Source organism: Phocoena phocoena, chromosome 6, assembly GCF_963924675.1.
Source record: "Phocoena phocoena chromosome 6, mPhoPho1.1, whole genome shotgun sequence".
Lineage (NCBI taxonomy): Eukaryota > Metazoa > Chordata > Mammalia > Artiodactyla > Phocoenidae > Phocoena > Phocoena phocoena.
Window position 1 is genome coordinate 91724495 of NC_089224.1, and position 25656 is coordinate 91750150.

At 46.7% G+C, this 25656-nt stretch overlaps 1 protein-coding gene across 2 annotated transcripts in view; it reads right to left on the reverse strand.

Annotated features, from left to right (window-relative positions):
* PTPN3 (protein tyrosine phosphatase non-receptor type 3) overlaps positions 1-25656 on the reverse strand; it is a 106963-nt gene that overhangs the window by 19159 nt on the left and 62148 nt on the right. Inside the window, exons 12-19 of one of the 2 annotated variants that reach the window (XM_065879842.1) lie at positions 24619-24791; positions 21455-21589; positions 18702-18878; positions 10216-10402; positions 9973-10047; positions 8656-8712; positions 7228-7384; positions 4433-4593 (exon numbers count right to left, since the gene is read on the reverse strand). In XM_065879842.1, the coding sequence (XP_065735914.1) occupies positions 4433-4593; positions 7228-7384; positions 8656-8712; positions 9973-10047; positions 10216-10402; positions 18702-18878; positions 21455-21589; positions 24619-24791 (1122 nt within the window). The remainder of the gene's footprint in view (positions 1-4432; positions 4594-7227; positions 7385-8655; positions 8713-9972; positions 10048-10215; positions 10403-18701; positions 18879-21454; positions 21590-24618; positions 24792-25656) is intronic. The other variant, XM_065879843.1, reaches the window with a different exon arrangement.

Sequence of the window (25656 nt, forward strand, 5' to 3'; positions counted from 1 at the left end):
AGGACAGTTAACATCATCACTTAGCTTTTATCCAGCACTGTCTATACCAAATGCACACCCTTTCCCTTGCCTAAACAGAAAGCTCAACTCAGGGAAAAAGCATGAAATGAGCCACAAATTACTCTCAGGAAGGAATGACCCTGGGGCTGAGGCAACGAGTTCTTTAGAGGAGAGCATCCTGGAGGTGGTAATGGACTTGGAGCCTTGTGAACCCCAAGTCTGGGCGCCTTTATACGAGAGACAGAGGGACGCCCTACCTTGCCTGAACACAGTATTTAGGCAGTTCGAGGCTGGTCACAAATGCTGGCAAACTGCCCACACTGAGTAGCTCACACTGTGTAGCTCCTGGAGGGAAGGGCTCATATCAGAGGTTGAGTGAAGAACTGGGTCATACCTGGTGAGTTCTGACAATGGACTTTTCAACATAGATTCTAATCCCAGCTCTGTCCCTGACCAGCTGGGTGACACTGGGCAAGTTCCATAGCCTCTGAGCCTTGTTCTCTCTACTTATAAAGGAGTGATCCAAATAATTCTGGCCGTATCTGTCTCACGGAATTGCTGTGAGAGTCAACTGAGACAACATATGTGAGACACACTTGGTAGACTCCAAAGTGCTATAGAAATGCTAATTATTAAGCATGATTTTATTATAGCTGGGACCAAACGCTTTCTGGAACACATTTGTAATTGTTTCTGAAAGCCATGGGAGGGACAGGGGAATTCCATTAATGAAGAAAATGCTTCAAAGCAAGCTTTGCTGAAAACCAGCTTGTCATTGCAAAAGGGATTCCATCCACTGCCCAGCTACCCCAGGACAGGCCCTTTGTGCTGCGGAGTGGGTGGCATCGGCACCTGCTAGGAACCAGCGCCCACTTCCTGCTCCCGCTCAGAGCACAGCCTCCGACAGCCAAGCCGCCCACCTGCTGACGGCACTGGAGGAGAAGCAGGTGGGGAACCAGAATAGCCGAGACTCTGGGAGTCAGACAGTGCTGGGTTCCACCTCTTGTGTGGACTGGGCAGGTTCTTTAGACTCCTCTATTTATAAATGATAATAGTTGTTGCTTTTGGCACCCTGACTGTGCGTCAGACAACGCATTAAATATTTATCTCATCTAACTCTTACAACCAGCCCACAAAATACCCAATTTACAGATGGGGAAGTAGAGGCTACAGAGGTTAAGGGATGTGCCTGAGGTCACACAGGAAATGAGTGGTAGAGTCAGGATTTGAAGCCTGCTTGGCTCCACGTGGCTAGACAGCATCTCAGATCTTTTCTAGCTCTGATGTCATGCTATTCTAACAACTCTCACGTAGAAACAGCACGTTGTTGTTACCTATATAATTACACAAAGCCTCTACAGCTGTTAGGAGAACAAGCTCCGTGAGTTAAGCCAAAGAAGGTTTTTCGACTTAATTTCTAGGAAATGTTTAAACTAAATGAAGGAAATGTGTACATACTAAAATTTAACCCTAAAAGTTCTATGTTCTCCATATCTTATTTCTCCTCTAGTCCAACCATAAGCTCTAAAGGCAGGACTTAGGATGGGCAGCAGCGGGACAATGGTTCTGGTACGATCTTTACCCTCCCATCCGCAGGATCAGCTTGTGCATTAAAACCTTCTGGTGATCTTGTTAAGAAACAATATCCAGGCCCCCTCCCAGTGTGGCTGATTCAGTAGCTAAGGGCTGGGCCCGTTTAAACAAGCTCCTCAGGTGATATCCATACAGATGGTCAGGGTGTCACCCTTTGAGAAATAATACTTAAAAACACAGGGGGACAAGTGGGCGCTTCTTTCTAAAGCATTTTTTATCTTCCTAATGAATTTCAATGAACATTGTTCAAGGAAAACCTGATAGGGGATTCCCATATGTAAAACATGAAAGTGGAGGGGATTTTCTGGAGCATCGGTCAAGACCAGGCACCGTCTTTTTCCTCACCAAGAGCCCACAGCGCCTCCTTGTGGACAATCTTATCAAAGAGATCCGGTTCGTCTTGGGTGAAGGGCTTCCATCACCTGGAGACATCTCCCAGGACTCCTTGAGCGCTGCTCACCCCCGGGAGGCCTGTTTCCCTACCTGACACCCTCTGAGCTTAGTCTGCATTAGGGTCCAGGAGGCTGTGACCCTCCTGGAATACCCTCCCCTCCACACTTAATCCCATCCACCCTCTATTAACACTACATCTCACCCAGAGGACCTCCTGGAATCCTCTCACCTCCAGTCCCTACAGAACATACAGTCTGTGGAATGAAATCTCACCCTATCTTGGTCTTTAGCTGTTGCTGGGACTCGTGATACATTCCCACAAATATACCAAAATTAGACCGTAAGCTCCTTGGGGTCAGAAATCCCCCTTCTCCTTCCCTCGCTGTGCTCCTGATCTAGCATTTGGCACATGGTGAATACCTAATACTCGTTGAATGAAAGAACAAATGACTCCACAGTGCCGTTCCCCTCTGACTTTCCCTTCCAACTCCCTCCAAAAAGAATAAAACTGATATATTCTGGCTTTTAAGTGTTCCTTGTTTCAATTATTTTGGAGAGTGTTTAAAAATAATTGAGTTTGGGCTTCCCTGGTGGCGCAGTGGTTGAGAGTCCGCCTGCCGATGCAGGGGACACGGGTTCATGCCCCGGTCTGGGAAGATCCCACATGCCGCAGAGTGGCTGGGCCCGTGAGCCATGGCCGCTGAGCCCGTGCGTCCGGAGCCTGTGCTCCGCAATGGGAGAGGCCACGACAGTGAGAGGCCCGCGTACGGCAAAAAAAAAAAAAAAAAAAAAAAAAATTGAGTTTTAGTGTTTAAAATGTTTGTCTCGGGGCTTCCCTGGTGGCGCAGTGGTTAAGAATCCGCTTGCCAATGCAAGGAACACGGGTTCGAGCCTTGGTCCAGGAAGATCCCACATGCTGCGAAGCAACTAAGCCTGTGTGCCACACCTACTAAGCCTGTGTTCTAGAGCCCGTGACCCACAACTACTGAAGCCCTCGCACCTAGAGCCCATGCTCCGCAGCAAGAGAAGCCACCGCAATGAAAGGCCTATGCACCGCAACGAAGAGCAGCCCCCGCTCACTGCAACTAGAGAAAACCCGCGTGCAGCGATGAAGACCCCACACGTGCAGCAATGAAGACCCAATGCATCCAAAAATAAATAAAATAAAATAAATTTTTTAAAAAAGTATGTCTCAATTTTGAGCTTTTTTGCGATGCAGAGCCAGAGAACACAACTTCTACATTTTCTTCTTTTAAAATCTTAAGCCTACCTAGCCTCCTGCAGGCAACTGGAAAGAAGAGCTCTCTCTCTTTGTAGATGTTCAGTATATGTCTATCAATTCCATCCAAGTAACTATATTATTCCTATCCTCTTATCCTGATTTCAGCTTATTTTTTGTCTATATTATCTGTCAAGGCTGTTAAGTTCAAAATTCCCTATTGATTGTTTTTGGTGGGGCCAATTCACCTTTCCCTTGTGGATTTCACTTTTCACTGTTGTTCAATACACATTGCTTTAATAATGTATTTTATTTACATTCTATTCCTTGCGCCATTATAGAATAAACCTTTCTCTCACTCAAGACTCTCTGCTTTGCTTCCTTCTTGTTTGATACTCACATTACTCATGCTTTCCTGAATCAATATGCAGTCACATATATTTGATAAATATCCTACTTTTGCTTCTGTGACTTTTTCCTTTATACAACTTTCTAATAAACTTTGCAGCGCAGATTTCTGCTTTTGAATCTGACCTGAGACTCTCTCCTAATTTAGGGATCCAGACTGTGTATGTTGTCATTAATCATGATCAGTTTTCTTTCATTGCCCTACTTTATGCTTCTCTGTGCTCTTCTGTTACCTTTTTACTGCACGAACTACTGTTTTCTACAACTTTTTAAAAATGTGGAAGACAAACATATTGTGTTTTCATTCTGTTAGTGATCAGTAAAGCTGACGTGAACACAGTCTCCTTGGGTCCTACTTTGTTTTGTGAAGTCTCTGCATGTGCCTTTGTCAACAGTCTCAATCCCACGAGCAGAGGTCACTCCTGGGGAGGGAACATGTGGTCTGACTTTGGTTTCGTGTCCACACGGTTCTGGGGGACTTGGGAAGCCCAGCCCCTGTGCCCTCACGGGGCCCAGCTCCCCCATCATCCCTCTGCACCCACCCATGCCGCCTCTCCACTACCTTCGACTGCCGAGTGTTCTGAGCTTTTGTGTTGGCAGCTAAATATGCTCAGAGTCCCACCTCCTCGATTTCTGACGTTTCTCCATGACTACTGATCGTTACTAGAACAGGGGGCAAGCGACGGGCCATGGTCCCCAGCCCACTTTCTCCCTGAGGTCATGAGTCCCTCTGTGGTCCCTCCATGAGCACAGCTGCCTGGTGACTTAGATGACCTGGCAGCAGCTGAGCAGCCCACCGAGGCACTGGGGGTCTCTTACCTCAAACTGGATCAGCACCGTCCCGCTTTCGAGGCCCTTCTTTAGCTGTTCCATGGATCCCTCCAGCGTGTCTCCACCCTCCGGACACACGGGGAAAATGGCCTCTGGGAAAAGCCGGTTCAGTTCATCTTCAGATTTGATATCAGCAAACGAGTGGACAGCTGTAGCGGACAAGAAAGAGCTTGTCTGGCTTGTGCAGCCACGTGCTGGGTGATGGGATTCCTCCCCCAAATTAGTCTTATGACACGTGAATGCAGATGGTTTAAAACATCTTATTAAATGATTAAGCACATGGTAATCATTTTCACCAAAGATACAACTTCTCGTTGAATGATTCAACATGTACTAATTATACAAAATGCCTCTCCCGTTGCGGAGCACAGGCTCCAGACACGCAGGCTCAGTGGCCATGGCTCACGGGCCCAGCCGCTCCACGGCATGTGGGATCTTCCCAGACCGAGGCACGAACCTGTGTCCCCTACATCGGCAGGCGGGCTCTCAACCACTGCGCCAGCAGGGAAGCCTGCTGATTAGTTTTAAATGACAGTGTTTAGTACTCAAGAGGCTTTTGCCAAAGATAAGAGAAAGGGAAAGGACGTTTTTAAAGAAAACAGATTTTCTCCCTTTGCTCTCTGTGACCTGGTTATTCTTCTACCCCTGCTCTTCCTTCCTTGTCCGGTCCCTTTCATTTGCTCCCTTAAAACAGGCATTTTCGCAGGAAACTGGTGCGGGGTCTGACCCTCTCTCCACACCACCACCGCCCCGCAGAGCTCAGTCAGTCAGTCTCTAACTCGAGGCCATTGTTAGGTGGGAGGCTCCCAAGTAAACATCTCTAGTCTCCTCTGTGCTTCCTCTTTGGAAATCTCCCTTCACATCAGACTCAATACGGGTAAAAACAAACAGAGGACCCCCCCCCCCCACCATGCACAATACTTCCCAGCCTCACGTGCCTCTTTCTGTCTAGTCACTTCAAACTTTGGGATCATCTCTGAATGTTCCCTTTCTACGCAGGAAGAGAAGTCACTTCCCTTACCCAAGAGCCTTCAATGACTCCCCACTGCCTTCAAGATAACAGGAAAGGAGAAAGAAAGGAACCACTTTTGTGTTTTCCACATAGTTGAACTGAATCCTCACAACTCTGAACCAGCGGTCTTTATTCCCATTTTACAGATGAGGACACTGATTCACAGGGTAAAAGAGCTGTCCAAAGTGACCCAGCCTGTCAGAGTGGGACACGGGAATTCAGGCCACATGTCTGACGCTAAAGACCACATTCTTTCCACTGACCACAGAAGCTCAGATCTTCTGCTTATTTTCATGATTTCTGTCCTATCTGCTATTCCCTACGTTACTATTTTTCTTTTAATCAACTCATTTTTTACTTGAATGTTTATTTTAAAAATGAACTTACCATTACAGTGATAGAAAATCAGTGGCACTGCTCTTTAAGCTCTCATCGTCTACAAACATCTGTTTCCCTCACCTCACACAGGCGCCAGCCCTTTGCCATGGGTTGGTGGAGGACCCCCTCCCCCCCTGGCCTGGCCGGAGTGCTCTCGTTCCAGCCCCTTGTATTGGCCAGCATGTCACACGGCACTTCATGGGATGGAGAGGCCTGCTCCCGATCGCTGGATTCCTTCCTTCTCTATTATCACGTGGCCTTACCAGACACACGGCAACTTACTTAACCTCTCTGTGGTTGGCTTCCTCATTTGGGGGTAAGAATACCAACCTTACGAGAACATTATAAGGGTTGAAGAGGATAATTACGCAAAGCAATTAACACAGTAAAGGCACTTTGCTGGTGCTGCAGAGACATCAGCTACGGTCACTAGTGACACCTACTGTGTGTCGAGCATGGAGCTGGGTTTGGTGGGGATGGGTGGTGGGAGGAGGTGGGTAGGAGTCTGGAGAGATCTGGCAGGGCCTCACGGAGGAGGGGGGATGAGAGCTGGCACTGGGAGTTTCGGTGGGAACAGAGAAGGCAGGCATGTGGGGGGCGTGGGCTGTGCCGACAACTGTGAGGCCAGAACGGAGATGCGGGGCCAGGGCTTGAGTCGCACACTTCATTCACCTGCAGTACTTGAGAGCTGGGAAGGAGGATGCGAGGACTCGGCTTATTGCTTTATGACAACAACGACAACAACGATAACAGCAGCTGTATTCAACAGAGGTTGCCTTTCAAATGCCCACCAAGTACTGGGCAGCATCTTTGATGCCTTCCAGTATGAGTATCATTTAATCTTCCGAGGGACCCTTGGAGGTAGCGACTATGTCATCCTCATTTTACATTAGAGGAAACTGAAACACAGATTGGGTGAGAAACTTGCTCAAGGTCCCTGAACCCAGTAGGAGGCAGAGTGCGAAGAGCCCCAAGGCAGCCAGGCTCCTGCCCTACTCCGCTTACTGCCTCTGCAACAAAAACCAAATGCACATGAATAAAATGTAACCTGGTCCTTCGAGGAAGGGTTGAATATGCAAATGCAGACAGGGCCAGGCAGCTAAGGGGTGTGCGAAGTGGGCTGAGTTGGGCCTGGGAGGAATGGGGAAGGGGAGGGTCACACCTAGTATATAAAGGGGTGGAGGGTGCTGCCTACCTGCAGAGGACTGGCCATGAGGGGCAGGGCCCTGTGGAGGCAGATCTCCATATTTTTCAAGGGAGAAGTCGGCCATCAGGTGGTCACGGGAAAGCCCTTGATTTTCCCATGTTGGCTACAAGTGCAACATCGCAAAACCACGGAACAGGCTGGGAAGGCCCTCTTTGCTAAGGCTCCTTCCCCGCGGGTGGCTGTTACCTTTCCTCCTGATCACCAGGGCCAGCTCCCGTGTGTGCGACTCCCGGCTGGCTTTGATGAACATCACCACTTGGTCATGCGTGTGTTCTGAGATGTCCCGGCCGTTGATTAGCACGATTTGATCCCCTTCGTTCAGCTTAGGAATGCAGGTGTCCGCCTGCATGGGGGAAGAGCGAGTTTCTGCTGTTATCATAACACAATCCTCAAGGGAAGAACCTGATGTTTTCTGAGTCCCGACACTTGAGACCATGACCAAGTTCTCTTCTTCTCCCTCAGGCATTACCGTCTTTATTTTTGCCTCCACTGCAATGTGGACATGGTAGCTGGCAGTGGGATTTTAAAGGAGTCCTGCTCAGAACCTACGTTATGAAACGTTTTGGAGTAAAGCTAAGAAAACTACTGAGGCTATTTCTCTATAGAAGCCAGGCTTCACTTATTATTGTAATGTCATAATGACTTCAACGCCTCTATCTTTTGTTGTCTAGATGTGTGGTTAGAAAATGATTCGTCAGGGCTTCCCTGATGGCGCAGTGGTTGAGAGTCCGCCTGCCGACGCAGGGACACGGGTTTGCACCCCGGTTTGGGAAGATCCCACATGCCGCGAAGCGGCTGGGCCCATGAGCCATGGCCGCTGAGCCTGCGCGTCCAGAGCCTGTGCTCTGCGATGGGAGAGGCCACAACAGTGAGAGGCTCATATACCGGTTAAAAAAAAAAAAAAGAAAGAAAATGATTCGTCAGCTAAAAGCGAGTATTTATCTATCTTGTGATGGAGAAAGCCTTTGCAAACATAACCCCAAAGGCAGAAGCCATTATGGAGAGAAGCCATGCATTGAACAGTGTGGGAATGAAAGGCTTCTTAACTCACAGAGGCCACAAGCAGTAAGAAAAGGTAAACCACAAGCTTAAGAGTAAAACTCCCAAACAGGCACCTTCTTAGGAGGCACAGGGACCCTTTGGTGCTCACTGTTATACAAAAGCAAATCACCTCCTAGATGCCTAGAGCCCCAGACAGAGGGCTGAGGGTGGGGAGGGACAGGGACACAGGGGCCGTGAGCCCACTCGGAGCGAGCAGAACAGCAAACTCTAAGCCCCAGTTTCCTTCTTTCGGGCAGGACTTCTACATTTCAACGTGCACACCAGTCATCCGGGGATCTGGTTAAAATGCAGATTCTGGTCCAGGAGGTCTGGGGTGGGCCCGAGCGTCTGCATTTCCAATGAGCTCCCAGGTGACGCTGGTGCTGCAGCTTCGGGGACCACAGCGAGCAGCAAGGCTCTGGGAAACGGCCTCCATTCTTTCCTTCTATCTATGTGCGTATGCATTTACACACACTCTCTGCTACCAGTAACAAAGAAACAGGACACAGAAACAGAAATCTGTTACATGTAGGGGAAAGCACACTTGGGAAATTACAGAATATGTTTACTTACAGGTGACTCTGGGTTTATCCTTGATACCACAAGAGGCATCTTTTGATCCACTCCTCCCTGTAAACATGTAGATTAAAAAACGACTTGAGTCGTTCACAGCAACAAAGACATGCAGATATCTCTGACACAAGGGAGGGCTCAAACTTCCCTTGAACTTATTCTAATCGCAGGCGTTGGCACCTTTCGGAATGACAAGGTTCCTGGGTCCCTGGGTCTAGTGGGCCAACCAGAAAGAAGGCTTCTCAGAAGCCTCCCACTGCTATCCCCACCTTCCACAGACCAAAGATGCACTTGGAGGAAGTAGCCTCCTTTCAAAAAATGCAAACATCCCCTGGAGAAGGACTCCAGAAGCACAGCCCCTAACTGCTGATGGACAGGGGGTTTTCAGTGGACGAGAGGAGCTGTAGAGAGGTCCCATGTCGTGAGGGCTTTTGACCTCTGAGAACAGGCTGTCAGCAGGGCTGCGGGTATTGGAAAGGAGTGCGTGATGGCAGCTGCGGGGTGGGCAGCAAAGACCACCTGCCCTCACTTTGCTCTAGAGTAAACCTTTTCTGTACAGGGCCAGATATTACCTATCTTGGCTTTGTGGGACAGAGGGCTCTGTCGTAACTTCTCCACTCTGCCACCGTAGTGCCAAAGGAGCCACAAACCATTTGTAAATGAATGAGGTGTCTGCGTTCCAATAAAACTTTATTTATAAAAACAGATGGGATTTGGCCTGCAGGCCATAGCTTGCAGAGCCTGCCTAGAGGGAGGCAGAGGAGGGTGATGGCCCTGCACTTGAACCACTGTTCTCTCTTAGCAATGCTGAGGGGTTCCCATCTCTCTGAGCCTTAGTGTGCATCTATAAAATGCGTTTTAAGGGCTTCCCTGGTGGCGCAGTGGTTGAGTGTCCGCCTGCCGATGCAGGGGACGCGGGTTCGTGCCCCGGTCCGGGAAGATCCCACATGCCACGGAGCGGCTGGGCCCGTGAGCCATGGCCGCTGAGCCCGTGCGTCCGGAGCCTGTGCTCCGCAACGGGAGAGGCCACAGCAGTGAGAGGCCCGCGTACCGCAAAAAAAAATAAATGGGTTTTAAAATTCCAATTTCACCACTTAATAGAAGAACTCAATAAGGTGATATAAATAAGTACACAGAGCAGGCACTCGGTATGAGGCAGCTACTATGGCCACAAAAAAAAAAGCTCCCAATTCTGAAGTCCGAGCCAATTTCCTTAATGCAGCCTTGGGTACGTGGCACTTTTCTAATGGAAGTTAAAAAGTCATCTAAAGACTGCTTCAGAGCATCAAATGTCCTTATAAATTACACACAACATACCTTTAGATTAAATCCAAATTTTCCATCTTCATCTGGTGTGATGCGGATCAAGACTAAGTAGCCGTCACCATCATTCTGGAGAACGTCAGAAAATCATCAGTTATATCTCACTTCTTTCTCCAGTGGTTGGTGATATGCTATTTTCTTTGAGTCATAACCACCTAATCGCCCGTAAGGCAGCCCTGCACGGGAGGCCTGGCTGGGTCGGCTGCCACTTCAGCCGCAGCACCTGGGGTCACGCACCTTGTCACAGTAGTACTGGCTGGAGTCCTCGGTGGAGCCCCCTTTGGTCACCCTGTGGAAGTCCTCTAAGAACTGCTGATCGACGCCATCTGGGGAACAGGAGCCTGGAGCATTTGAAGATGGAGACACAGAACTGGATGACTTCTGGGTCAGGCAGCTTTGTGCTGGGTTGTTCTCGGATATACTCCTTCATCGTGGGGAAGGAGGAGATATTTTAATAACTGGATTAATATTTTATCAGAGCAAACATTACTGACTGTTGGGGCCTGGCATCTCGCGGCTGTCACCAATCCTTGGAACCTTAGAAGAGCTCCAAAGGTCAAGCCCAGGGCTCAGGCACATCCAGAGTCCACTGGCTGCCCATGTCCCCAGCTGACCTAAAGATCATCGCCTTTAGTTTTGGGGAAAAGGGGAAGGAGGGCAGGGTAGCACCAGGAACTGCTGAAAACTCAGCTGCTTTGGAAGGGTGATAGGGAAATATGCCCAGCTACTCTGGTGCTTAATTATTGAAGCTCACCCAGATGCACGCGTCTCCAACCCTTTTGAAAGCTTTTCCCTTCCATCTCACTCCCACTCACAGCTCTGCTTCACAGGACAGTTCGCTACCCAAAGGAAATGGGACTAACGTGGCATATTCAGGACAATTTATATGAATCCTAGTTTACATTATTCACCTGTGACATCCATTAATGCCTCCACTGAGATCATACGTTTTATTTTTCTCTAATGTAAGTCCTTTTGTATCTTGGAGCTGCGCGGCCCAATATGGCAGTCACTAGTCACATGTGGCTATTTAAATTTAAGTAAATTAAGATTAGAAAGTTCCTCAGCTGTACCAGTCACATTTCAAAAATGCTCAACAGCCACACGTGGCTAGAGGCTCCTGCATTGGACAGCGCAGTTACAGGACATTTCCATCATCGCAGGAAATTCTACTGGATGGCGTTATCTTCGAGAATTACAGACTATTACAACTGAAAAGACCTCTGTGGTCATCTGGTTCAACTCCCATTTCACAGATGAAGAAACAGGTCAAGAGGCGCTGAGTGACTTGCCCAAGGTCACACAGCTTTCCCCTCACCTGACAGACAGAAGTCTGATGAACATGACTCCCCCAGCACCTCTCCCCTCTCCTCTCCTCACACCAGGTCTGCTCCTAAGACCCTCCTCTCTAACCTCTCAGGGCCACAGGGATGAACACGGTGGAGGACACGCAACTTCTTTGCATCATGCACACCCACACTAGACCCCTTCCAGAGCCACCGTCCTAGCAAAAGATGCCTTTAAAAGCCAACAGAATATGGGGTTGTCCTCATGTTCCACAGACTCCTCCATATTCTAATCTCATTCCAGGTTAGTGATGGGAAAGGTGAGCAAAGACAGACACTCAGTGAAACAAACAGACAAAAGACAGCCGCTGCTGCCTCTTTCTTTCAGGTCCTCATCCATGGAGTTTTCATTAATGTGGTGCTTCTGTTTCCTAGCAAGTTCAAATTAGCTTTACTTTAAATATAAAATCTGTATCACAGTCACACAAAATGATTCACAATCTCAATTCATTTGAATAAAAAAATTCAGTGACAGAGCAGTACAGAAGTAGAGCTATTTGCAAGAGAAGAGTTTGGCCTTAAGGTTTTCAAGTTGGATGGGAAGGCATTTCAGAGAGAGGATATTTTGTTATGTACTAGTGGTATGTTTTCAGACTGAAAATAAATGAGACTTTAATTTACTTAAAAGGAAGCTAAAAAAAAAAATTCTCCCGAAGTTGGGCAACTTATCTAAGTTTTGATGTTTATAAGAGCACCTCCTAGTGGCAGAAAGGGAAACTTGGAAGTTGCTAAACAAGATAAAGCCAAAGAGGTTTAGGAAAAGCCATTTCCAGCTCTAGGGGTGGACCTGAACCTTTACTGTGAAGCCGCAAATAGCATTCATACTTCAAACATTTGGAAGAATCTGGAGATGAGAGCGATGGAAAGGGTGATGACATTTAAACAGAAGGGCAAGGTGACAAAGCAGAAGACAACAGACTTTTCAGTAAACTGTACTGTATTTCTGTATTCATTATATTTAATTTCTACATTCTGAATTTCGAATTACATTATATACAATTTAGATGACATCTTATAAGGTTTTAAAGTATTTTTCTTTTTCAGTATAAAATGTAATGGTCTATCCCAAACAGCCCATAGTACTAAAAACAACATATTCAATGTCATTATGTGTCCAATCCTATTTTCTAAGTAGGGGTGGAGAGCTTACTCTTAGATGGTAATTTATTAAACATGACAGTATTTTTTTGGCTGATCAACCGTGTACAGACGTTCCCTGTAGGCTGCAGTAATGCTCCGCTCAGTGTGGAGGATGGACAGACAGATGGCGAGGAGGACATGTAATGACAGGAAGCAACAAGAAGGTGGCAGATGGACGCAGCACAGGGATGCCAGGAGTAAAGACGCCAAACCAAGTGGCCTTCCTCCCTACCAGGGCAGGACGTGAGGTGCAACCGGGGGGAAAGCCCAGTGGGTGAGGACGGAGAGAAGAGGGGAACCCCTGGGGTTTCAATGGGTAACTGTGAAAGGGGCCAAGAAAGCGGTAGCAGGAGGGAGCTGAAGCAACTGATTTGCTCCTGAGGCCGGAAGGGAGACCGTCACTGCCGTCGGGGAGCCAGAGTGGCCGGGGAGGGGCTGGCCACTCCAGCTCCCTGGGGTGAAAGGGGCAGAGACAGACAGACAGACAGACTGACCGGCAGACAAACGGGTGCTCGCCCTCAGAAGCCGACGCTTCAGAACTGTAAATGCGGTAGTCATCGGAAACAAAAGCCAGGACAGAGTTCATTTCTCTGAAGGGAAGCAAGGTTAGAGACAGTTAAAATGGCAGGATTTCCTGGGCGATGCTTTTTATACCATTCTTTTCTACACCCTAGAAAATGACAAAGGCCCCCGCGTCCCCTCCCCTCCCCGCACAAACCTGTTAGCCAAGCAAAGCTGTGCTCCCACTGAGGGTTTCACAGCTCTCACTGGGCGCCCGCAAGGAGGCACTAGCTATGGTGGTGATAGAATAGGGGCCATTCCACGTGGCATTTCTCTCTCGAGTCTATGAGCTTCTCGAGGTCAGGAGAGACCCTAGTCCTCTGCCTAGTCCTCTCCTGGTGTACTTAACACAAAGCCAGATATCTCACATGGATCCCGACATAAGGATCACCGAGTAATAGAAAGCATGTCTTCGTGGTATGGGTGTTACGACATGGAGACGTTCTTCAGGTGAAACTCTTTTATCTCTGCGATACATGCCAAGGGCCCGAGATCAAAACTTCACTCAAGAAGTTGCGGAGGTGGCTGAGGGAATGTGGGTCAGAGATGCCGCTGTCTGAGCTCTACATCTCATCACTCATGGAATCAAGGGTCACGCACCTGTCCCCAGGCTGCCCACTCAGACGTTGCGATAACTTAAGGGCAAGAAAGCACCTGTTAAATTTCAGTCAATTCATGCTTGAACTCTTTGATGAGCATTTCTCATTGACACATAGCCTGCGGCAGCACCTACCATGGGGACCTGCTCACAGGAGACAGGTAACCGAAACTCGTTACAGTAAATCTGAGTCCTTGGCGTGCAGATTAGATGCTGTGTGATATGGGGACCTGCCGTGGAAGTGGCAGAGGGGGTAACTTGGGAGCTTGCTTGTACTTTAGCCAAGGGCCACATCCTGCTTCATGTGACCATCTCCCTGTTCACCTGTCCATCCATCAGAGCAGTCACGGAACATCACGAAGTGCCAGGCACCACGCCAGGTTTGGGGGAAGGAGAGGTGAACAAGGCTCTATCCCCGCCCTCAAAGAGCTCGCTGTCTAGTTTAAGATAGAAAAGGAATCAAATATTATCATCATGCTGTAATGGAGATGCTCAGATGTCTAGCATACAGTGGGAGGCCAGGAGAGGCTTCACAGAGGAGGGGGCGCTTGAGTCTGAAAGATAAACCAGTAGAAGTTTCAACAGGTAGCCAAGAGGGAAGAAGAAAGTGTTGGGTGGGCCAAAAAGTTCCTTTGGGATTTTCCATAAGATCTTATGGAAGAGCCCGAACAAACTTTTTGGCCAGCCCTACATTTTAGGCAAAACTCTAATATAAAAAAAAACTTCAGTGGTATTTGCAGAGGCATGAAATTTTCAAAAAGCACAGAAAAGGCATTTAAGCGGGGGAGTGACATGCTTGGGCATAAATTTCAGGAAAATGAGCCTGTTACCCTTGTTAAGGATGGTCTGGAAGGAGGAGAGACTAGAGACAGGAGGACACTTAGGGCACTATTGCAACTGTCCCTTCGAGAGACGATGGCGGCTACACAGGGGCAGTGCGGGGTGGACGGCGGAGGGGTCGAGGTCAAGGGATGTTCACGGGAGGGAGAATCAACAGGTGAGAAACTAGATGACGCAGGCGGAAGAGAAGGAGTTGTCGAGGATGCCTGAAGTTCCCATCGGTGCCCACTGGGTGGTTCTGAAATGTGGCCCCACTCACCAAGACAGGAGGAGCCACAGGCTGGACAGAAGATGATGAGCTGAGATCAGGCCAGGCTGGGTTTAAGGTATTCATCAGCTGTCCACACGTTAAGTGGCCCAAGACCAAGTGAAGTGCAGGCAAGGTGCAGGGCAAGTGGACACAAAACTCCTAATGAAACCCTGTTGCTGGCTGGTCTCCTGTGGGGAGACACAGCTTGGACAACTGGGTTGTCCAACTAGAGAACAGGCTGCCACACGGCAGGAGAGCTGCCCATCACCGGCAGGGTGACCAGGTGACAGGGCAGAGGGAATTCCTACACTGGTGATGCAGCTGAAGAAGGGGATTCCCAAAGTTCCTTCCAATGCAGAGAAGCTATTTAAAAACATTTTTTAAAAATAGTGGTGAAATACGCATAATATAAAATTTACCATCTTAACCATTTTCAAGTTTACAGTTCAGTAGCATTTAAGTATATTCACATTGCTGTGTGTACAGAAGTTTGGAAATAAAAGCCGACAGCTGTCCCCTGTCCTTGGAACAAGGCAGGCTCTAAAGAAGGAAGTAAGCAAATAGCAAAGGCACCACAATGGCACCAAGCCCCATTCACTGAGGAGTTCTTCAAACACAACCCTCATCTGCCCTCAAATTTGTTTTCCTCCAGCTTCTGCTCTGCAAAGTCATTTTTTTCCTTTGGGAAACACCCCCTCCCATTTTCCTGGGTGGTGGGTTGTTTTTGTTTTTGGAAACTTCCTTCTCTGCAGATCTCGGCCTTGGCTCTGAAGCAAGGAAAGGAACATAGAATGTCTGCGAGAGTAACAAGAGGACAGCCTACTCGGGCATAAAGCAAACTGCCAAGGATTCGTAACTAACCATAAACTTCGCTGCGCTGCTATAAATACGGAACAAACCAAGGTGACTTATCCACTAGGATGATGTCCAGAGTCTGAACGGCACCACTAAGGTTTAGAGCCAAAGTCGAACTGCTCTGTTTCTTCCTTTCTCTCTTTCTTCCTCTTGTTTACATGGGTACAGAACATTACACTTCATTCTTCTTTCTAAAAGGAACTCTCCTTGCTGTCTGTGATGTTATTCATCTGATTTCTGACAGGATACTTCCTTTTGCCTCTTAACACACTAATGTGTTGTATAAAGCACGTCCAATGTTTCTTAAACATTTTGAAAATACTGTAGCCCACCCTGGGTATCTGTGGATACAACCAAGCACAGATCGAATTAAATCCGGGGATACGAAGGGCCAACCATACTTAGCCATTTTACATGAGAGACTTGAGCATCCATGGATTCTGGTATCTGTGAGGGTCCTAGAACCAATCCCCCTCGGGTACCGAGGGATGACTGTGCTCACTGAAGACACCACCGCAGTTTTTTCTCCAGGTACAGACCAACCTTCCCTTCTTGCCTTGGGCAATGGAGGGCCACCAGACTCTCAGGGAGGCCAGCTGCCTCTGAAAACCCAGCAGAAGGTGGCTTCCTGCCAGCGGGAAGGGGTCCCCTACTTAAGTGAGGTGCTAGGGGCTGAACTTTTTCAACTGTTCGCCCCACTTGCAAAGCACAGCCGCTAACTCGATTCTGTGAGCCATCTACTGTTGGCTCACCTGGCAAAGACATGGCAAGGAAGGCTGCGTTTGCATCACCATTATTTGCTGCTTTTAACATTTCACTGCAAAATAAAAAGTGCCCCAGGATGATACATCTTTTTATGTCTCACGGAGGAGTTTCAGGAAGAACCGATGTGCAACGCCTAGGGGTGAGTAGGGCTAGAAATTCCTTAAATTGAACCGGGCTTGAGGAAGTGAATTCTCAGCTGAGTTTTAATAAACTTAAATAGCCATCTGTGTGTGGCTGTATTGGCCTGTGAAGCTCTAGATGCTCTAATTCCATGGTGGGGAAGGAAGACAGAATTATAGACCACAGAAGGAAGATTGCCCAAACTCTGTTCTCCTTTCACCAAAGTGACAGAGCCCCACAGTGTGACGATGAAGGCTGATAACGTGCTATTTGCCCAGCTGGCCTGGAGGTCCCTGAAAGCAAAGGCTTGTCTAATTCACCTTCACATTCCCTCAATGAGCAGCAAAGGGTGTACAAAGTGTGTTGCAGGACTCGGCAATGAGCGTAGCCCTTTAAGACGTCCATATACCACTGGACAGAATTCATCTCTCCTCCAGCCAGCACCTGGAAATGTACTGTATCTGTGCTGTCCAATATGGTAGCCACTACTTATGTGGTTCTTTAGCACTTGAGATGAGGCTTGCGTGACTGAGGCACTGAACCTAAATTTTATTTTATTTTAAATAATTTCGATCTGAATAGCCACACATGACTAGTGGCTACTGCACTGGACAGGGAAGGTCCAGAAGCTCCACAATTCCACGATGGATTTGCAAACCACAGCAGGAGGACCTGACACGAAGGGTGTGACTGGGCATCCCAGAGCCCTCGGTCAGTTCCCTAAACCCTCCTTCTCCTTTTACCAAAGCAACACAGCCCCTGACAGACTCAAACTGGCTCAAGTCATGCGTGTCTGCACTCCTGCCCTTGTAGACCTAGAACTGCAAAACCAGTGTCACGCAAAGGAACTTACACCCTTCCACTCTAACCTCAGCGAGGCTGCAAGTTGGAGCAAGAGATAGTGATCGTTTCAACAAAAGCATCATCCAAGCTCAGGTCACAAGGAAATAATGACCAGAGGATTATTTAAGCAGAGGTGTTAAGAACACAGAAGCTGGAAACTATGTTTGCTGTGGTCAGGGACAGCAGAGAAGTAGCAACTTCACACTTAAGTGTGAAGTGAGATCTGTGATTCACCTGTGACGCCTACAGTACAATCGGGATGCGTTTAATGCTTTAATCCTAGTAGCTAGAGTGGTAAAAATTTACAGATTAACTGAAGTGCCTTCTTGCTAATCCTTTGCTATTAGGGGAAGCATTATATGTTTCTATATTTTGGGCACAGCATGGGACTTAACTGAATGGATACTCAATGGCCATGGTTGACTTCCTAATAGATGATCCATTCCTATAATACTTTATGTCATTTAATTTACGATCTATGTCTTGTCCACTTCAAAATAATGGTTTGAGATCGCTTACTCTAAAATGTGCAGATATGGTAGAACAGTGAATTCATTAAAACAAGAGAAAAAATAAGACCCATTAATAAAGCAAGGAAGGAAGAGTAGGGACTAGATCAGAAACCTGAGCTATGGGAAGCTAATGCAATTGAGCCCGACATGCAGCTCTGAGCTCCCTGGTAATCAAGTCAAACCGGGAACTACTGAATTAGATATTATCTTACTGAATAATAAAAGGACTCAAGCCAGTATTTTAGGAGAGACATATTTTCTCCTGACCTTGAAATGTGAAGGGCGTTTGTCACATTAAAAAAGGAAAGTGGGGACATAAAAGAATTTGATGCACACTGTCCTTGACAAAAATTTAACAAAGAAAATCAGAGATGTTCTCCGAATGTTTTTTCTTTACACTGACTATTCATTAAAAACGAAAAGAACAAAAACCCGAGGACATAATGTGGTTCTGAGAAGGCTTTCTGTGGACAGCTAGAAAATAAGCACATCTCCAGTGACGGGGAATCCTGCAGTGGTCAAACTCTGACAATCGAGAGAAATACTACTATAGTTGACATGTCTACAACCTCTGGAGTATGAAATGGCTTAAACTGGGCTTTGCTCGTGAACTGGCGAGAACACTATTCAGGAGAGCTAACAAGTGTGTGGACAGTATGTCACTGCTGTTGACAAAAAGCAGGGCAAGCTCTTGACCCCAGGCACACAGCCTGTCTTCCTGCCGGGGAAGGGAGAGCGTGATGATGTTCTTGGCCTGGCAGACAGCACCCCGGGGAGCTGGCTGCAGGCTCCAGCCCTTGCCTCCTTTTAAACGGCCATTGGGCCTGAGCAAATTCCTCAACAGCTCAAACAAGCAGACACAAAGAAAGAGAGGAGGAACACAAGTTTCTTACTCTCGGTGTGGGCTTCGGTTCTGAGAAATCTCAGAATCGCTGTCTTTAGGGGACATGGAGCCCTTGTAGGTGTAAAACACATCTTCAGTTTCAGTGATGTACGTCATTTCGTTCACAAGGTTGTCTGCGGAAGAATGTCGTGGCTTTCGGATTTCGTGCCGGAGTCGAGGACTTCGCCTGGTGGGGAAAGGTTCAGTGTGAAGTGCTGAAAGCAGATTCTACTTAGGAATTTTATCAGACACCAGTGATCTAACTTTGTGCTCTGACCTTTCAAAGGATGCCTTTGCTGATGCTGTTGGAACTTAAGAGCCAGTTAACCCATTACTACACTAGAATCTACCAAGGGCCACGTGGTCCCAGATATTCTTAGCCCAGCGGTTCAGCTCCTCAGCTTTATAAACAGGGCAGATGAGACTGGTTTTTGCTCTCTGGGAAGTTATTGAGTGTTGATTTAGGGGGAGTTATTCTTCCAGGAGGACTCAAGCTCGCAATGTGTAAACAAGCTTTATTGACTGCTCATCAGACAATTTTTCTGATTCATTTGTATGGTATAAGTAAGGGTTTAGAAGCTAAAGTAAGTTTTTCGGCAGACTTATTTCAACTACATCCCCTCGTGCGAATCTCACTTGATCCAAGAAGAAATGTTTGCTTTTTAAAATGTATCTCTTATGGGGCTTCTCTGGTGGCGCAGTGGTTGAGAGTCTGCCTGCCGATGCAGGGAACACGGGTTCGTGCCCCAGTCCGGGAAGATCCCACATGCCGTGGAGCGGCTGAGCCCGTGAGCCATGGCTGCTGAGCCTGCGCGTCCAGAGCCTGTGCTCCGCAACGGGAGAGGCCACAACAGTGAGCGGCCCATGTACCGCAAAAAAAAAAAAAAAAAAAAAAAAAAAAAATATATATCTTATGTGGTATTAGATGGGCATAGCCCCAGCACCGCCCTGTCCCTCCAATAGCAGCAGTAGCTGTGTGACATGAGGCAAGTCACACCACCTCTCTGAGCCTCAGTTGTACCTACCTGGCTCCTGAAAATGAATCAAATGAAGCAATGTCCCCAGGATGCCTGGGGTGACACCTGGGGCAGCACCTGGGCATCGGCTCCTGCAGTGGGTGATCCCAGGCTGCTGAGCTTTCTAAATTTCATTTTCCCTGTTTTTCCATCTTCCGCTTCTTTGTTAGCCATTTCTCCTTGGGACTGTCAGAGCCTCCACTATTTGCAGTCCCCCTGGGCCCCGATAATCAATAACACCGTGTCCAAAGCAGAGTGGAAAGGTCTGTGATTCCTCAGAAGAGGACCTATAAATAGCAGTAAGAGCTACAGTCCACTGGCGTGGCAACGTCACCTCCAGCTGCTCTCCTGGACGCTGTCCTGGCCTCTGTTCTGGGGCCCTGGCACTGCTGCCTAAGAGACTTTCAGACAAATTAAGCTGCCACGTTATAGCATAAATTTACTACTGTAGGATGAGCGCCTAAATCTAGGAAACCGAGAACCAATCTATTCAGTCATGTTATGATTTCCAACACTAAACACCATCACCATCCCTGCCCAGAGCATCAGGCCCCAGTGGAGGGCCCTTACCCAGCGGCCCTGCACAACAGCTCCTTTTTTGGCCTGCATGTTAGAATGCCCCTTAGTCCTGGCAGCTCACTCTTTGAGAATTTACAGGTGTACCCTATCATGCAATGAACAGAAAGCCATACCCTTATTTCAGGGTGGGGCTGGGGCAATGTTCCTGGCTTGGTTTCCCCTTCTGATGATGCCTGGCTCTTTTGAAGGCATTCACAAAATGGCCTGATGTCTTTGAGGAACATTATAATAAAATAACAACAAAAACAACAATAATAATTCTACCTGATCCTTTTTGTATAGCTTACAAAGCACTTGTACATTATGTCATTCAATCCCTTTACAGATGGAAAGACTGAGACCAGAGAGGTAAACAAACTTGTTAACGAACAGGGGAGTCAAAATCTGAGTCCGGGTCTTCCAGTTACAAACCCAGTGCCCTTCCCACTTTGCCAAACTGCCACTTCCTTTTTTTTTTTTTTTTTTTTTTTTTTTTTTTTTGCGGTACGTGGGCCTCTCACTGTTGTGGCCTCTCCTGTTGAGGAGCACAGGCTCTGGACGCGCAGGCTCAGCGGCCATGGCTCACGGGTCCAGCCGCTCCACGGCATGTGGGATCTTCCCGGACCGGGGCACGAACCCGTGTCCCCTGCATCGGCAGGCGGACTCTCAACCACTGCACCACAAGGGAAGCCCTGCCACTTCCTTCTTTTTAAGCTGAGTCCATCATCTTAAAAGTTGGCAGGCTACTTTCCTATGTGCATTTGCTACTGTTGCTGAGGGTCACACCTCCTTACATCAGTTGTATTACATACCTTTACTATATTTTCTCAAAGTTTATGTTGTTTGACATTAATGGGAAATGTGAGATTAAATAAAGTTAAACATGCTTCTTTATCACAGGACTTCTCAAAACCTGAATATGCTAATTTCAAGAGCAGCATTTCAGTAAGCTGCAGTGCTCAAATTTATTTAGACCAAATAACTTTTAAAAAAAGAACATCCCAGCGTCATACACTAAAGAAAATGTTTAGCTAGACTTGTGCATTTCACAAAAATAGTTACTTCTGCAACAAACATGCAAATGTAAACTCTGACCATAGGCCACCTGTAGTTATGTTTTTATTTTTATTGAGTTTTTAAAAGAAGTAAAGTGTTTACTGGTAGGTAATACCAAAAAAGGAAGACATACCAGTTGGGAGTAATAGGAGGAGACCGAGACGGTAGACTCTTGGTTTCTAAATGTTCCACTGATAAAGATCTCTGCATGGCCGGGTTCCAGACCATCCCTCCAATCACTTTTTTGCAATACTGGTTATTTACAGACCTGAAAAACCAGATGTAGGTTGACTTTCTACACTGACATATTCAACGAGAAAGAAGTGACAGCGTAAGTGAAACATGTCTACACACACTCCCTCCCTGACGGATGACTGGTGAACACCTTGATGACCCCAGCAGAGGTTACCAGGAGTGGAGGTACACGGGTCAGAAGGGATTCCTTTCTGTCCTAGCTTTTCCTTATGTGATTTCTTCTCTTCGGGTGAAAAAATATTTTCTTGCCCTTATTATTTCAAGCAACAAAACTGCTTTCAGAATATAACCAAGCCTTACCAGATAGAAGGAATTTCAGGATTAACATTGAAATACAGTTCAAGTAACTTCAAGGAATGCTCACTTTACTCACACTGGCATGAGTACAAACATTAACCATGCTTCCCAGTGTTCTCTGTCATCCTAGCTGGCAGAGACCGTCACTGTAAATCACTCAGAACTCTTTAAGAGCAGACCTGAGAAAATATGCTTAGACAGCAGAGTTTCAGGCCATGTTCTCTGAATGTGCCACCCTGAAGGTTCCTTTCAAATTTTATTTATACCTAGAGAATTTAAATCTCAGCTCTCTAGACCCTTCAGAGAATGAATTATTTGAGAGGATGGAGTTTGAAGCCAGTTTTGGGGAAACTCAGTTCTGGCATTTCTAAATTTTAAACAATGTTTTAATGTCTCATTAAAACATTCCACGCAATTCCTTGCAGCCTAAAACCATCAACCCAACAGAAAAACAGGACAGAAAAACCACAAGAACATAGGTAACGCGAAGCACACCCTCTAGAATATCAATGTACTAATTTTCAATGAGAAGTACGGTTGTCACCCTGATCAAAATGCTCACAGAAGCATCACCACGAGAATCTACATCAGAAACCAAATTACCGTTGATTGAGAGCACATCATCGGAATGAGGGGAGCAAGCTGGTTGATTCAAAGGTTTAATGTAGCAGCTCCCCAAAGTATGCGTCACAGGTTACTAATAGGTACTCTTTGGAAAAAGAAGTGATCCACTGTCCCATAAGCTTGGAAAATACCGAATAAGTTTCAGAGGGCCCAATATGCAAATGTATAGCGGTATCTCTAGGGGTTGGGCAAATCACGTAACCTAAGCCTCAGTTTCTCCATCTATGAAATGGAGAGAATGAGGGATGAGATTTGCCAGTATGCTGAAGCTGGTATTGGTGGTCAAGAACTGCTGACCTGTGGCCACTGAGCCACCCACTATGTCCCAAGTGACCCCTAGTGGCAGATTAAAAATGGCTGCAAGTTCTCTGACTCTTGAACCCAGGCTGGCCTGTGACTGCTTTGACCAAGAGTAGCTGTGCCAGGTATGGGCCTAGCCTTTAAGATGACCGGCCACCTCTGCCTTAGGCTCTTGCAGTCCTGAGCCTCTGTGTAAGAAATCCAACTACCCTGTGAGAGGCTCTGAGAACACACAGAGAGGGTGGGGGTCTAGATGAGTCCAGCCTTCTGATCATTCCATCAAAGGCACCCGGTGTGGGAGAGAAGTGGTCCCGGACCCTCAGCCCAGCCCGGCCACCAGCTGCATCTCACTGAGAAACCCTAGTCTACATTCTGCACGGAGAGGAAGGATCATCTGGCCACACCCTTCCCGAATGCCTGACCCACAAGATCTTGAGATATAATATAATGGTTACTGCTTTAAGCCACCAAAACAGGGGTGGTTTTTTCTGCCACAATGGAGAAACAAACAAACAAAAAATCTTCCGTGTTGTTTGCATTTTACAGATGAAGAAATTGCTACGAAGCAAATTAAATTAAAACTGACGTAGATCAGATTTTAACCCAGCCTTCTGTAAGACAGTCCAAGCTTTGAGTTGCTCTCAATGCCACTTCTCAGCTCACCAAGAGGATTAAGTCCAACTGAAGTAAATGCTACATTCCAGCAAGTTATGTTTACGGCATGTTCAGAATAGAGCTACTGAATGTGTAAAAATACTGGACAGTATTAGAAGACAAAATCTTGGAAAATAAATTTGCTCTTGGGTCATCAGCTTAGAGCACTTAGCACCATAAATATCAATATTATCACTGATACTAACAGACATTTACTACTTATTCAATTGAGAAAGCTATCAACTAATTACCATGTAATAGGAAAGTCACTGGAATAGTCTGATACAGTCCCACATATCAGATAATGGCTCAGACAGGGGCACCAGTTTTAGTAACAGCCGTATCAGTTAAAAAAAAAAATCACAAAAATAACTTTTCCAACCAATTTAGAAAATAATTTGATATGGAATTTCTGCTACATCTTATATTTAGAAGGCAAGTATTTATAATACATCTTGTATTGTACATCTTAGAATAAAAACATATACAAAAATATAAACTGCATGAGAACACACTGTAGTCTAAAAGTTTAAAATGTATAGATTTATTTACTAGTCATTAAGTATTTTAAATATCATTCCTACGGATAATAGCACACATGGAATTGCTCTAAGAATTAAACATATAAAAATAAAAGAATGAAGTATGTGCATGGAACAAAGTAAGCACTCAGTAGTCGTCGACTGTAATTATTACTGTCACTATCTTGTGATTGCTGGACGTAGTATGTGCCAAAAAGTCACCTGACTCTGGAAATCTTTATTTCTGCTCATTCGTTATTATAGAGCGTCTTATGGAATTGCTGTTCAGTGGGAGAGGCTGTCTTAATGGCACCAAGATGACCCTTAGTCACAGCCTTGTGCTTCCCTTGGCGTGACATGACGGAGCTGTTCCAATGCTGGCTGCTTGGGGGCTCTGAGTGTTACAGAGTTGAGCAGGCAGGAGCAAGTGACAGGAATAGAAGTGCCTGCGTGTGTGGAAAGACACACTGCGGCCCCAGCAGACTTTCACCCATGGTTCTAGACCCACCAGCAGCTCTGGCCCCAGGGCCTGGGGCCCCTGGGCAAAGACATCCCTCTCCCTGAGGATGTTTACTCCCCAGGGCGTGACCAGGACATGTTTATTTCTCAGCCTAGCGTGGAGACTGCCCCTAAAGCATATACTCACTTTTTGGGGTTCCTAGAGCCCAGAGTCCAGTACTGAGACAGAACATTCTTTTCCTGAGGTAGTAGCTTCTTTGCCTGAAAGAATGTATGGTGCTCGACACAGGATTTCCATAAGTTTTTGCAAGATCGGTAATTTAACATGTTGAAGGCCACTATGTGTTCCCTGGATTCAGTCTGGGAGGAAAAACACAGTAGAGATTTCATCTACACAGATGTAGGAGCAGGGTCTCAATCATTTTATGCCCACATCGGTGGTTATCAAGTGAGAGACAATGGACAGCAGAAAACCGGTTTCAAAATTCCTTAGGCCACAAAAACAGGGTTCTAAGAATATTCAGCAGCAGGATTTGTTAACCATCCTTATGAACGTGGTAATAAAGACGACCAGAGTCTACTCTTCATCATCATCTGTGGTCTTTCATGAACGCTTTCATTTCACACCTGCCTACGTTTCTAGGTCGGATATATTTGGAGCAACCAGATAAGGGCTGTCTGATACATTCCTTTCAAAATTTAGCTCTGGGAAAAATCTCTCCCCTGAAGAAATCATCTTTCACCTATCAAATGACAGGAATCTTATAATGCTTTGGGTTTCTCTATTTGCTTTCCACAGAGAGAGTCAGATCTAGTGCTCGCTTATAATAATCATTTTGATCATTTGCTCTACCTCCATTCTACCTGAGTTCAGGTTTTCTGTTCTCATGTTAAATGACCATCCTGTGCATTTTTACGGCACCTTGAATATCGCATCTGGGGCTCGCGAGACCCAGATTCTAGTCCTAGTTTTCTCTGAGCTTTAGTGCTCTCAGCCCTAAGAGTTTATTGTGATGTGGAGCCATTTTAGGTACATGTTATCTTTGGAAAATTGGGAAATGACGTAGTGACAGTAAGTGAAAAATATGCAGCCTGACAAGACAGAGTGCGGTGTCGTGGGAAGAGCAGGCATCTCAGATTCATAACGACCGGTTCAAATTCCAGCTCCTCCACTTCACTAGCTGTGGGTTCTCTCACCACTAAGTTGCTCTTCTCCATGTGGAAA